Source organism: Cyprinus carpio, chromosome B23 (genome assembly GCF_018340385.1).
Source record: "Cyprinus carpio isolate SPL01 chromosome B23, ASM1834038v1, whole genome shotgun sequence".
In the NCBI taxonomy this organism is placed as follows: Eukaryota; Metazoa; Chordata; class Actinopteri; order Cypriniformes; family Cyprinidae; genus Cyprinus; species Cyprinus carpio.
Window position 1 is genome coordinate 15,977,286 of NC_056619.1, and position 15,514 is coordinate 15,992,799.

Consider the following 15,514-nt stretch of genomic DNA (forward strand, 5'->3'; position numbering starts at 1 on the left):
TTTACTCAACCGATTCATTCACGAGCACCATGACTGTGTCTCCTGGAGATTCTATTAAATTCAGTTTTTACTTCATTTGGAATTATTGCCGGATCAAGAAAAAAAAACAACAAAAAAAACACAAAGTTGTATCTAAGTTATACAATATAAACTTTTTTCTTTACTGAACTATTGTGCAATATCATACTCCCAACCATTCTTATTAGTATGTTTTATTATTTAAATATATTTGATGTAGCAGTTCGATAAACAAAAGCTATTAGACTTTAGATGTAAACAGAAAACTTGGATGTGATTAAGAGCAAGCCTTAATATGCATCTTCTCTTCCAAAAGTTCATGTTTCACCTCTTCATGCCAGAGCAGACAAGCAGAGGGAGAAAATAATTCCTGGTTGTGGAAATGGGCAACGGAGATGTGGAATTTGAAACATTTCTGATCCAGGTCCAGCCAATGTTTACCCTGCAGTCAGGCTATGACATCAGAGCGAGGACTTTATAAAAGTGCATGTGCACAGAGCCAGGCAGTGAGAAAACAGTAACACAAGTAGAAAATCTCATTGTGGTGGAACATATATTAGAACATGATGGACAAGATACAGAGAGACAGAAAAAACCTAATGTCATGGGCACTGCTGTTTTACCTGGGCTCACAGGTAAGAAATTACACACTTTCCATGCATTAACGTTTCCATGCATGCATTTTGCCAGTGGAAATATTTCTGACGTCTGTGTTTAGTTTTATGTCCAACAGCTGTGCGATTTGATCTGGTTACTTTGTAAATAGTCATGCTCAAAGTTGAGAGGAGAGAGAGGTTAGTTTAGTGTTTTTTATCAGGGACTTTTTGTGGGAAGTTTTGTTGTCTGTGAGAACTCTGTGAGAAACTGGGGTTTTCCAGTATAAACTGAATGTTATGGAGAATTAATGCTTAATTAAAGTGTCAATGTTCTGTACAAATGTAAGATTGTCATCTTAAGATTGTTGGCTGCGCTTATAATTGAAAGCATGTTTTATGTATTCAGAGCCCGGGAATACTTACCGTAAATGATTCACATGAGGAAAAATATTTTTCCTCTTGCTTCTCCATATGCAAATTATCAATTTTAATCAAAGTTGCATGTTTTCAAAACCAGCAGTGCTATTATTAGAAGCATTCATCACCAATATAGCATTAATGGGGAAATGAAAAGAAATACATTATATTACAATAATGTTTGATTATTAAAACTTCATGGTTTTCACATGGTACAGATTTTGTGCAGATTTTACCCAAACTCTGATTGCCCTGTTGCATGCATTAAATACCTGTAACACTTCTTCCTGTATGCTGTCTTAGGTGTGCTGTCAGCAGTGTGGTGGCCCTTGTCAGTGCCAAAGCTCTTTACCAGCCTGCCCAGAAGGCGTTCCTCTCATTCTTGATGGGTGCCAGTGCTGTCAGGTGTGTGCAAGGCAGCAGGGTGAGGCCTGCAGTGAGCTGTATCCGTGTGATGGTCAGCGCAGCCTGCAATGTGACTACAGTGCCAGCTTCCCTGGAGAGCCAGGAGAGTGTGTCAGTAAGTTTCAACCCCCAAATACACAGCATTACCACTAAAACATTATTACATTCATAAGCTCCGCCCATAGGTCTTGATTGGCACAGCTCACATGGCTGTCATTTTTAACTTATTATCATAATTTGGGATGGCATTTTGCATTTGCATTTAATTCATTATTTTTGATGTTGGTTTGAGTATTTGATTCATTTTTTAATATCAATTATGCCATTGGTTGTACTGGATTGATAATGAAATACAACACAACATTTATTTATAATAATATAATATATAAACTATCATAGAAATATGTATCATAGAAATATGTATAGTTTATATATATATAATGAGGAAATATAATTTTGAAAGGGTTGTACTGGATTGATAATGAAAATATATTTTCATTATCAGATTTAAAAATAGCTGATCAAATTTAAAAAGAAAAGCTCAAATTTAATTTCTTCATATAAAACAATTACAATTTATATTATATTATAAATAATTTGCAAGGAAATGAAATTGCATTTGAGATTTTTTAATTTGCAAGGAAATGAAATTGCATGAATATGTAGTTTATTTTATTATTTGTGAATTGTATTTATTTAAAATTTGACAAGGCTGTACTGGATTGATAATTAAAAATGAAATATCAAACATAAATTATATATGTAATATCACATTAATTATATTGGTTTTATTTCTTATCATTTATGCTACTTCAAATGACGAAATAAAATTGCAGTTTAGTGTTTGATTTATCAGTTGATCGACAGTTTGATTTATTATGTTACCTTAATTGTATTTTATTTGCCCCCACTGTAAAAAAAAAAAAAAAAAAAGAAATATATATATATATATATATATATATATTTTTTTTTTTTTTTTTTTTTTACAGTGGGGGCAAATAAAATACAAAGCCAACCTCCACAGCAAGCCTTCACAGAAACACCACAACATTTAGAGCTTCTGCATTACATATAGTGTAATCTTCTGAACCTTTGTTTTTTAGGTCAGAAGGAGTTGGGCTGTGAGCATAATGGAGTCTCCTATCATGAAGGCCAGGTATTTCAGCCCTCGTGTGCTCTTCAGTGTCACTGTTCAGGTGGAGGGGTGACCTGTGTGCCCCGGTGCAGTGAGGATGTTCTCCTGCCCACCCCAGACTGCCCTCATCCTCGAAGGGTTCAACAACCAGGAAAATGCTGTAAAGAGTGGGTGTGTGAAAATATGGACAACACAGTGCTCCAGGACGCTCACATAGGTACTTTATCACCCGTCTTAGTGTCCAGAAAAGAAATCAAGCCATAAAACTAAATCAAAGGCTGTTGTTGTTTTTCATGTAATAGTATTTCATGAGCTGGAATGAAATCTGTCTCTCTTCTTTTGGGATTTTGCATAAATCGTTTTACATGTTTCTGATTCAAATCCCTATCTGAGAACTCTCTATTACATTCCCGTTTGAGGTTTTCATTGTGGGATTTTGACCATTTTAATTGAAAATGTCTTGCCAAGATGGAACCCAAAAGCACAAATTCTAGCTTTTTCCCGAAGCCAACTTTCCATGATTCAAAACAGGACTCATGTCTGTGTAGCACAACAATTAAACTCCAAAAAACCAGAGAGCATGGAACACCAGACAGGAGGGTGTTCAAAAGCAATGTCACCCAAGTTAAATCAGCTGGAATGGTACATTTTGTTCCGAGTGTGTTTACAGTGGAGATGTTAACAGGTCCATAAAGTGCATAAAACACTGCCAATGAATGCCTGATTATCATCTCATAAGGATGGAGGTATTTGGTATTGCTTCCTTGGGATTGTCTAATTATAAGAATGATTGTCAGATGGTATGAGCTGATTACGAATTTTTGCAGCTCTATAAGTTTTAATGAGACAGAATTAAAGGGATAGTTCACCCCAACAATGAAAATTCAGTCATTAATTACTCACCCTCATGTCGTTTCAAACCTTTAGGACCTTCATTCATCTTCAGAACACAAATTAAGATATTTTTGATATTAAGATTATTAAGATATTTAATTTTTGGGTGAACTATCTCTTTAATATTTAAACTTAAACTTAACATGAAATCAACACTGGCACTATATACTGTAATTTCTAAATGCAAATTGCATGACTTATTGTGGACAATACTGTGCGTGTTATTTTAACCCTTCAAGTCCTTTTCCTAACTTGGCGTTCCCAGTCAAAAATGGCTGCCCTTAAAAAAAGCATTGTGTTCATTTAAAAACAGTGCAGATTAATAAATCAGTTCCAAAAAATAATTACAAAACCAGTGCTAAATGAAAGAAAACATGTTGATAAAAAGATTGAATCCAAAATTTGGTAATAATATGGCACAAAAATATATTTTGTTTGCTGGTACGAGTGGAAACATTCTCAAAAAGAACACAAATTCGCAACGTTTTTAAGTTGTTATACTCAGTTGAGAAAAGTCTGTTTTTAGTCCAATGTAATAACATTACATAGAATTTTGGGACAAATGATTGAAAAATATTTTTGAAATGTAATGAAATACACCTGGCACTCAAGTATGAACATGAGTTCATTGGGTCTGTAATAGTCAGTTATGTGGCAATTACAAAGTACCCTGTTTCATTTTGAAACAAATGTAAGTGTTGTGTAAGTTTAATTGAACTGTGTAAGTCTAATTAAATTGTTTTTGGGATGGCAGCAGGAAGTGATCAGACAATGCCTGCAGACTCTCCATACCAAACCAGTCCCAGTTCAAACTGCATAGACCAGAGCGCAGAGTGGAGCGCCTGCTCACACACCTGCGGGCCTGGAATATCCACACGGGTGTCCAATCAGAACCTGGCCTGTCGCCTGGAGATGCAGATGCGCTTGTGTATGATCCGACCCTGTCAGCCTGTTCTCCATAGAAACCCACAGGTGAGACTCTGATCTACCATAGGATGCTTTGGTTTTGACCAGTTAAACCATTCTCTAACCAACCCTGCTTCTATATTTCAGTGGTCAAGGAGGAAATGTCAACCCAGTTACAGGTCAGCAAACCCAGTGCGGCTCTTCCACCAGGGCTGCTATAGTACGCGGTTCTACAGGCCCCGTTATTGCGGCTCATGTAAAGACAACCGTTGTTGCACTCCTTACCACACTGGCACAGCACTGGTCACTTTCCGCTGCCCTGGAGGAAGATTGCTCAAACATGCTGTCATGACCATCAACTCCTGCATCTGCCGTTACAACTGCCCCTATTCATCTGGAAGAGCATATAGAGAGACACCCTTCTGGGGTTAGAAACTGACTCTCTTATAGGCTGACTTTCAATCTAGTAGCTTCATATTGGATGTTCGGAGTTTAAAATGTCAGATTTGACGTTTCATTTCACCGACAAAAAACAAACAAACAAACAAACAAACGTTTAAAATGTGAGATTTAGAACACATAAGCCATTTGAGATTTGACACTAATGCTTTTTTCAGGACACTGTCTCAAGACGACAGGTGTTTGTACTGGTATCTTTGGTGTAATTAAAATAGTTTATGAGTTTAAGATCTGCCTGATTTTTTTTTTTTGGGGGGGTTTACACATTGGCAGCTGTTTTACTTTGAAAAAACTTTACACTTGAAATATATCAAACAATTATGTAAGAGTTCTGTCTGTATCTTTGTCAGTTTTGTGCTTATTATTAGACAATTGTTGCTTTCAATGAATTTCAATGCTATTAGCTAACAAAATATGAAAATTATGTAAATGAGATCTAATGTTTTCTCCTCTTCAAAAAATATGATCTAAGCAAAGAAACATCCTGTCATAGACAGATTTGAAATTTACCTAAAATTACATTGCACATGAATGCAGAAGAATTGGTTAGATGCTACAGTATGTTAAATTTAGACAATTATTTTTTGAGTTAAATGTGCCATGTTCACCTGTATTTACTGAAGGCTTTTATTTGAAGACTGACACTAACTGTACTTTAGTGTTTACCAATTTCATGCAAAAGGATTGACTGTGTATATATGTAAATACTTGTTTATGTCTGTATGTTTCTGTCATTAATACTAGAACCTTTAACATTTGTATTCATTTGGACTATTTCAAGTTTCATTGCACTGTAATTTGCCACCTCACATCTTTGCAGTCATTTGTCAGACCTTATGAAAATGGTTTTTAAAAATCTCATTATAAAAATCTCATAAATAATAACACATTTTTTGTGCTGTTTGCCTGTCTCCTTTTCTTGGGGTCTGGTAGCTTTATTAACTTTTGACATTCACATATTATAAGGAAATTATTTTATCTGCTGTTTCATTTAATTAAATTAAGTACATAAATGTAAATAAGGGAAAATATGCTTTTTATTTTTAAAGGGGAAGTTCAACAATAGGCCTACCTAAAACAACATATGACAACATAGTTAATTAAATAAAATCTAGTAGCTTGAGTTTCTCACTCTACAGCGATTCAGAAGTGTAAGGCTGCCCTCTCTTGTTTTTATGAGGAAAGGCAAGCAAGAATTACAGTCATGGCCAAAAGTGTTGGCAGTGACATAAATTATATTTTGCAAAGTTTGCTGTTGAGGTGTTCATTCACTTTGTTTCTAGATTATTGTGTGTGAGTGATCAGATGCATTTTAAATAATTGCTAAAAGCTTCATTGTTCAACTTTTCACACAAAAAAACTATTTCACTGTTTTTGATCCTGACAAAAAATGACCAGCTAACATTAATTGACTAATCACATATCAGCAGCACATGTGAAAGTGTGAATGAGTACAAGTCAGGTGAAATCACTATCATACTAATTAGATTGTAAGAGCAGACTGATTGCTATAAAAGGAGGGAAGAAGCACTTCCAATCATTGTGTTCTTGTTAGCAATAATTAATTACTGTCAAAGAAACAAGTGCGGCCATCATCGCGGTGCATTAAAATGACCTCACATGCAAATAAATTTCTAAAGAATATTGCGCCTCAAAGAACCATTCACTGGATCATCAAGAACTTCAAAATTGACAGTCCGGAGATCTGGGTGAGTGACCGTGTACAAACTACAGGCTGACCCTTTTTTTTTTTTTTTTTTTAATCGGGAATCCCGCGGGATCGGAAACAAAATCACTAATCACGTGATTGGGACGGGACAGGAAAAAATGTCAGCGGGAGTGGGTGGGACCCGGAATCGTAATAACATTGATACCCAACTTTATACACACTTATACTTTTTAAAAAATAAACTGTATATTTTAATTTTGAACTCAATTCTAGTTGCCCTGTCTCTATACGCTCTCCTCCTGTTTGCTTTGGTGTGGCAGGTGACGGACAGACCGTTAATGGTTGGTCTATGTGGTAGTACAGTACATTGGAGAGTACATTAAATAGGGTACTGACATGAAATATAGATTTTCATCTTATATATGTTTTTATTTAAAAGTTTTATTTGGTAATAAATCTAATGTTAGCCTACAGAAATGTGTGTTTTTGAAGTGTGTGTGGAAGCTGAACAACAGCTAGCTCACAGCAGGACAGATAGAGGCACCGGTGCGCTTACTTGCTCTTAAAATACGCCATAATTTTGGTCATACAGATAAAAGTAATACATCTTTCGAATCTGTAAAGACTCCTTGTTTATTTGTGTGCACTCAGAATAACAACGAAATGACGCGCTTCTGTAAAATAATTTAAAGCAAACAGGCTGCTCTTTCTGCCGTATCGGTCTGTGAACTTCAAAACTTTGTGTATGAAAAATTAATCTATAGAGGGTGAAATGTCTACTTTCAAAAGAGAATAAATCAAATAGAAAACGTGTGTTAGCATGGATGACTTACATTAAATTTAATGTGTGTGTGTCTGCAATGCACACTGCATTGTTTAAGATGGCTTTCAGTTCAATAAAAAAAAAACTACATTTTGGATTTATTCAACTAAAGTGGGCAGGCAGTGATCTGTAGGTTTTCTTTTTTGTTGTTTGTTTACTGTAACTGACAGATTTCGGCCAAAAAACACAACACGGGAGTGGGGAATGGGAGTCATTCTTCTGGGATTGGGATGGGATTTTACCCCAGTTTTTTCGTGGGACTGGGACAGGACGGGACGGGATGGGACGGGATGGGATTTTTTTGCGGAATTTCACCGGAATTTCACCCTGAGAATAGGATTTGACTAACTCAATAGTTAAACCACCAAAATAGAGAAAGCACACAGGTTTGACTTATGCACGAAGCCAGAGACGTAGTTCCGTTAAAAGACAATCATTTTATTCATACAATTACTAAAAAAACATCAAGTATAATATACCATACACTCTAGAATAGGGGAAATGAGTGCTGAGGCCTTACCAGTGGAGGGACAGGGTCAAGGGGTGTGGGATCTCAAGGAAGGATTCCCTGATCATACGTGTACACTCACACACACACGGTGGTAAAGAAACTCAAAATAAGCAAACAAGGAAAAACACAGCACACAGGAGGAGATACCACCACCGAGGACACCGACACCACCACTTTCGGCACTCAGCACTGCGGGAGAAAGAACATTCAATTATTAAATCAATACCAAAAATAAATGAAAAACAACTTCAATCTAAGGCAAATCTAGGCAGCAAAGGTGACTTAATAGCTGCCTAGGGCCTAACAAAAATAACCTTCCATTGGGACGATTCCCTTTCCGCCAGAAGACCAGAGCCTCTTTAATGACCGGATATGCCTGTTGCAAAACACCGAGTTCTAAAGGTGTATATTCTGGCAAGGCAGCAATAGCAGATTGAACTGTTTCAACTTGGTTCACTTGGGCATGCGGTAAGGAATCTGGGAGTAATGTACCAGGGATCACGGCCTCTAGATCATCTGCATTTCCATTACTCATCCCTGATTGATATTTGATTTAAAAATCGAAGGAGGCCAGCTGTGCTGCCCAATGTTGTACGGTAGCACCAAGCTTTGCCGAGGACAAGTGGCTAAGGGGGTTGTTGTCTGAGAAGACAACACATTTGTGGCCTTGCAGGTACTCCCTAAACTTCTCGGTCATAGCCCGTTTGAGTGCCAAAAACTCCAGCTTCATGGAGCTGTAGTTTTGCATGTTGCACTCAGTGGGCCTCAGACCTCAGCTGACATAAGCCACTGGTCTAACCTTGTCTGACTGCTCCTGGGAGAGCACTGCCCCAAGTCCCCCGTAGCTTGCATCAACCTCAAGAATGAATGGCAAAGAGAAGTTGTCATAAGCAAGTACAGGTGCTGTAATGAGTTTGATCTTAAGTGCCTCAAAATTACACTGGCACTGCTCCGTCCAATGTCCCCTCACAGACAGCTCTGCTCTTCTCTTCAACTTTGTGCCTCCCAGTTCAGCAACCAGCCTATGCAGCGGGGCTGCCAACTTGGCAAACGCCTCTACAAAGCGGCGATAGTAACTGGCAAAACCAAGGAGCAACCGCAGCTCCGGGATGGTGGTAGGTGGCAACCAGTTCGCTACTACCTGCACCTTACTGGGATCTGTGGAGACGCCTTTGTTCGAAATGACATGGCCCAAGTAGCGCACTTCCTGTTGGAAAAATGCACATTTGCTAAGCTTTGCCTTCAGGCCTTGCTGCTGAAGCCTCCCCAGCACTACATCCAACCACTCTATGCTGTTCGACTGTGGAAGAGAAGACCACAATGTTGTCAATATGCAAAAGCAACGACTGGCACTGCTGGTCACCAAATATGCATTGCATCAGCCTCTGAAAAGGGCTAGGAGCATTGCAAAGCCCAAACGGCATACGATTCCACTCTAAAAGGCCAAATGGGGTGCAAAATGCAATTTTGGATCGATCCGCCTCAGAAACAGGGACCTGGTTATAGCCGCTGGACAAATCCAAAGTGGAAAACCAGCGGGCACCCGTCAAGGCATCCATGGACTCGTCAATACGGGGAAGAAGAAAAGCATCTTACCTCGTTTTGTTGTTAAGTTGCCTGTAATCGACACATACGCAGGCTCCCATCCTTTTTCTTTACCAACACAATGGGACTGGCATAGGGACTGCTGCTCTCCCTTATTACCTGTGCCTCCAAGAGTTCATTGATGTGGTCCTTGACCTGCTCATACTCGGAAGGAGGGATGTGCCTATGGAGTTGCCGGACAGGGACATCATCCAAAAGATTGATGTTGTGAGCAATCAGGTTTGTACAACCCAGATCACCATCATGAGTGGCAAAGACAGGGGTATAGTCCTGCAAGAAGGACCGAACCCGGCTCTGCTCTTCAGCAGGCAGTGAGGACAAATCCATGGCCTCAGTCTGGTCTTGCACCCCAGGAGGAACAGCTTGGGACCTCACCGTGGCAACCACAGATGGCACTTTGGTGACCCCTGCGGGCAAGCTGACAACACAGACCTTATCCAGGGTACCCACAACAATGCGAGGGTACAGTACCACATTGATGGCCCTAACATTCACAATGGGTATGTAAGCAGTGCCCCCGACCACCTTTGAAAATACGCTAGATATAATTTTAACAAAATAAATACAAAACAAAATAAATAAAACAAAATAGAATGCTTTTAAAAAAATCTCACATTTCACATTCACAATACCTTGCTTAACAGGCTATTGCAAAAAAGAAAATAAATAATACAAAAAAAAATTGTGTGTGTATGTGTGTGTGTGTGTGTGTATATATATATATATATATATATATATATATATATATATATATATATATATATATATATATATAACGTCTAGTCGTAGACTACTTAACAAACATCATTGGGCATTATTGCTTTGCTTACTCCATATTAATATGAAGGAAAAATATATTGCTGACTGACTGCGGTCCCAGACGTGTGCGTCTTTCTTCCAAGATCCGCCCATACACCTCTCTGCGCACTAGATGCAGAATGCTCAAAATAAAACGTTTGAATTTTGAGAGGACAGGAAATCGCTCTTTCCCATTTTTTTCAGTGACAAATGAAAATTGTTTCTAGATGTCTGACTTGCCTTGCTTTTGTCATGTAAACAGCAGCTTTAATTTTCTTCTCAACTTCTTGTGTTGACTCCCTTTCTACTACACACCACCGTTCCCCGCGGGTCTCCCGTGAAATGTTCTGACCGCCCACACCTGCCCGCAGCAAAGGTAAAACCGCCCGCTCCCGCGAGATTTGCGTCGGGTCCCGCGGGTGCCCAAACCCAATGCAGCCCTCTACTCTGGAGCCCTAAATACTGAGGGCAGATTGAACAAGGCCAAACCATGCTGGCCGAAAAGCTCTTTATAGCACCTGTGGATGATATTCACACCGGGGACGTGAAGTGACATATCACCGGGGGGGTCTTTAACCACCAGTACACTGCACCTTGCCATTGACTTACTACAGAGTTTAACATCCAGTACGGGGGACTTTTTGATTGACATTACACTGGGTTTTTCTATCGACTTGTTAAGCCAGTGGCAAGACTGAAGTTTCTCTCTACCCCACGGCTCAAAATGTTGGCTTCGGAAAATGCTTACCAGTGGAGGGACAGGGTCAAGGGGTGTGGGATCTCAAGGAAGGATTCCCCGATCACACGTGAACACTCACACACACACGGTGGTAAAGAAACTCAGAACAAGCAAACAAGGAAAAACACAGCAGACAGGAGGAGACACCACCACTGAGGACACCGACCTACAGAGTTTAACATCCAACCACCACTTTCGGCAACTCAGCACTGCAGGAGAAAGAACATTCAATTATTGGGGGGGGTGGATAAATCAATACCAAAAATAAATGAAAAACAACTTCAATCTAAGGCAAATCTAGGCAGCAAAGGTGACTTAATAGCTGCCTAGAACCTAACAAAAATAACCAAAAATTGACAACAAATCATAACGTTTCAACAGAAATGAAAGTCTTTTTATCAGAACTTAAAAGAAATATAAATTAACAAAAAAAAAATCACTTAATCATAATTTAACAAATAAACCCATAAACATAGACCCCAATCTCCACACACATATTAATAAGCACGGGCAAGCCAAAGAAAGGCAAAGCTATCGTCCGTGTCACAATCACTCAAATACAGCCCTGCCAGACACCCAGTTGGGCAACAGATCCTAGTGCCGAAAGGCACGTAGAGGCGTTCAAAGCCTGGAGTGAGCTCCTGTAGCTACAATCGGTTGAACAGTCTATAGTCGAAACATAAGTCGGTTGAGACAAAACAGCAGCGTGGCAGGGAAAGGAGGGGCTAATGCATATACCAGCGCAAGCGAAGCAGTTTACCACCCTGACGTTCACAAACAAACCAAATTCAGTAACGGTTTATGATTAAACAAAATATACACGCAATGCCAACTGGTATACATACGTACCCATCAGGGAGCCTCACACCAATACACCAATAGTGCCGATAGTACAGCTACACTGAGCCTACAATAAAACGTCTGATTACGTAAACACTCAGTCAGGAAAATATCCAAAGAGGAGAAAGATTTGATCAACCTACCCGCTGCAAAACTCAACCCGGTTCTGTTGTAGGAAGGATCGGATTTATGACAGGGAGACACTGCAAAAGACACTGCATGCTGTAATGCCCATCCTAACACAAATAAGGCCTATAGATAACAAACAAATTAGCCACACTGCATTACCTGTCGAATTACAGTGACTGCACCACGGCCTCGAAAGAATCCAGAGCAGAAATGTGCCTCCGGCAACAAAGAGTAAGAAGTGTCAAGAAGGCAAACCCCCTGCCTATATAGCATGTAGTTATGTCCTGATTGGTCCAGAGAGAGTGAGTGGGATTGAAACCATTGCGACCAATCAACCTGCTACAATCGCAATGTTGATATTCTCTGTACTTTTAATTTTGATACCTTAGCATTAATAAAAAAAATCAAGTGTGTGTTCTGGTGGTCTGGTCGAATCGTCTAGTGTGTGCGTTCAGAGGATTATAAGTCTAAAATTTGGTTTAACTGTCTTGTCTGTGGTCTCCCATGGTTTTAAAATAGGTTAAGATTTGAAAATAGTCTAGTGCAGGGATAGGCAACGTCGGTCCTGGAGTGCCACTTTCCTGCAAAGTTTAGCTCTAACCCTAATCAAACACACCTGAACATGCTAATAAATGACTTCAGGATTAATAAGGCTGCAGACAAGTGAGGTTTATTTTCAGGGTTGGAGCTAAACTCAAACGGACATTGGCACTCCAGGACCGACGTTGCCCTGGTCTAGTGTGCAGCCAGTTTAACCTATACTGCGTGAGGGGGGCTGTGATTGGATGATGACAGGTAGCCTATCAGTGATCATTCTCAAGAGATGTTGTATCAGTCAGTGGTTAGATCAGAACCAGTGGTCAGTCTTCAAAGTGCAAATGAACAAGCAGAAACCCACAAATTGTGATCAGCTCCGAGAACTAAGGCAAGAATGGATCGCCATCGGTCAGGATTTGGCCCAGAAGCTAATATCCAGCATGCCAAAGCGAATTGCAGAGGTTATGAAGAACAAGGTTCAACACTGTAAATACTGACTCATTATATATATTTTTGCCAATAAAGCCTTTAAAACTTATGATATGCTTACCATTGCTTTCCAGTATACCATAGAAATGTTGAAAAATAATCTACAAATACTGAAGCAGCAAACTTTGCAAAACACAAAATTTGTCACTGCCAAAACTTTTGGCCATGACTGTAGATGCTTTATTTTTCACTTGATAGAAGTTGTTCCATTTTGGAATGGAGAATGGAGAAAAAACAACAACAATAGAAATAAAAAGGATATTCAGTGTAATGATTACAAGTGAGATTTTTTTTTATTACATATATATATATACATACATATATATAACGATTATATATAACTATATAATGATATAAAATTACATATAATTGTATTATTAGCCTACTTTATAATAAAATTACTCAAAATTTAAGTAAGTAAATAAAGGTCCTTTAGAATTCAAAGACAAAATCTATGATTATTTTATGTAAAATTGTATAGGCTAATATATAAGTGCTGTTTCTCTATAATCTAAATTAGTTCAGAGTTTTCATTTACATGTGGGTGAAGGCATCAGTCAGCGTGCTAACTTCCTGTGACATCTCCAACCTCCAACAAGAAAGTCTGATGATCGTCTTTAATGAACGATGGAGTCCAATTCTACCTGTAAATCTGTCAATTTTGATTTCACGCACATATTTTTGCCCTCAGTCTACGTGACTGTTTTCATCCTTGGAGTTATTGGCAACTGTTTGGGGCTGAAATCCATGCATGATAACTGGAGGAAAATTGGTAATGTAAATATCTTTGTGCTCAACCTTTGCCTGGCGGACATTTTATATCTTTTAACATTGCCCTATTTGGTGGTTTACTACGCTTCCCGTAGCAAATGGATATTTGGAGATGTTTTCTGCAAGATTTTAAGGTTGTGTTTCTGCATCAACCTGTACGGCAGCATTGGTTTCCTCACATGCATCAGCGTCTACAGGTACCTCGGCATCGTTCACACTTTGAGAGCTAAAGGCAGAATTACAGTGAGACACTCTGTGGTGATTGCTTCGCTGGTGTGGTTTTTGGTTTTTCTTCAGTGCCTGCCTGATATGTTCTTTGACAAAACCAACAACAACGTAACATCATGTTTTGACACAACCTCGGACAAGTACATTAGGGAATACCTGAAGTACAGCATCGGAAGAACGGTTGTTGGATTCGTGATCCCGTTGTTAATAATGTTATGCTCCTACGGACATGTGGCGTTTACGCTGATGACAAAGAAAGACATCGATGTCATCTTGAAGCTGAGGTGTCTCAGGCTGGTTGTCATCCTGACCCTGCTCTTCTCTATTTGTTTTCTTCCTTATCATATTTTTAGAAATTTAAACCTGGCAACTCGAATCTCCAAACTGGACGGCACGTGTCTGAAATGGTATTCTAATGTGTACATCGCAAACCAAGTTGGTAATGGATTGGCCTGCATGAATAGTGCGATCAACCCACTGGTTTACCTCTTTAACAGTGATGATTTGCTGATGAAGTGCTTCGTAAAGTGCGGACGAGCCCGTCAGTCTGCTGCCGTCTCTCTTGTGGCAGACTGTCCCTTACAGAAGCAAACTCTCGACAGCATGGCAATGAATTAGAGATGAATATTCTATGTGGTGTGATGACTTTTTCTCGCATCGAGGACATACAGTAGCTGTTCATCAAGAGTGAATTAAACGATTCTTATCTTGTTCATCTATGATAGTTGTGGTTATCTGGAGCCACACTCTATGTACACTGTGCATCTTGTGACAGGATACGCTCTCATGCCTCATTTTATTCTGAAAAACAGAAGTGTTTGTTCTTGTTTCAACTTTCAACCATAAAGGTCATTTTATGGAATAATCATAGCTAAATGTGGTGTATTTTTATGTGGCTTGCAATGCTTAGTTTTACACACTGAATGACTGAAAATAAATTTTTGCCTATGTTTGCAATTGGCATACATGCATACAGAACTTATGTGCTGTAGTTTCTAAGCAACATAACACTACTAAAACAAACACAAACTGACCTAATGGTTTTTATTACACAAATGAACAATGTTATAATATCCACATTAAGATATGACACACCAAGCAATCTTATATGACTGCCATGTGGTAAAGTAAAAGCAAAACTGAAAGAGCTGAACTCTCCTCAAGACTGACAATAGATAGATAGATAGATAGATAGATAGACTCCCAGTACATGAATAAAACTATGCAAGGTAAAGATATATTAAATACAAACAAGATGGAGATATTTTAACTAAACTTTATAAAGAAATGAGTATTGTGTTTTGTCTCTGCTTGATGGCCAACATAAAAAAACTGCTCTTTAAAGAAAAAAAAAAGTAATTATTTTTGATATTTTTTATATATTTGTTCATATTCTTTTTTTTTAACATTGTCAAAGCAATACATTTTTAGGAAACAATCGTGTCACTGTGTCCTTGTTTTGGAGAAACATTATTGACAGTTCCCATTGAAGTTCATGGCTGTCAAACAATACATCTTGCTTTATAGGGATGCATCCTTATTAAC

The 15,514-nt window shown here is 38.7% G+C and overlaps 2 protein-coding genes across 3 annotated transcripts; both read left to right on the plus strand.

The window, feature by feature from the left end:
• Positions 1-205: 205 nt before the first annotated feature.
• Positions 206-4,925, plus strand: LOC109100756 (CCN family member 2-like). Of its 2 annotated transcripts, none has more exons than XM_019114188.2 (5): positions 206-653; positions 1,335-1,551; positions 2,540-2,788; positions 4,223-4,437; positions 4,519-4,925. In XM_019114188.2, the coding sequence occupies exons 1-5, from the start codon at positions 582-584 to the stop codon at positions 4,801-4,803; spliced, it is 1,038 nt and encodes a 345-aa protein (XP_018969733.1). In that variant the 5' UTR covers positions 206-581; the 3' UTR covers positions 4,804-4,925. The 2 variants fall into 2 exon arrangements, with proteins under 2 accessions (XP_018969733.1, XP_018969732.1); XM_019114187.2 differs by having other exon boundaries at positions 215-653; positions 4,220-4,437.
• An 8,620-nt stretch (positions 4,926-13,545) lies between these two features.
• LOC109057106 (P2Y purinoceptor 1-like) lies at positions 13,546-14,938 on the plus strand. The gene has a single exon (XM_019074300.2). The coding sequence runs from the start codon at positions 13,598-13,600 to the stop codon at positions 14,585-14,587; it is 990 nt and encodes a 329-aa protein (XP_018929845.2). The 5' UTR covers positions 13,546-13,597; the 3' UTR covers positions 14,588-14,938.
• The last annotated feature ends 576 nt before the right edge of the window (positions 14,939-15,514 follow it).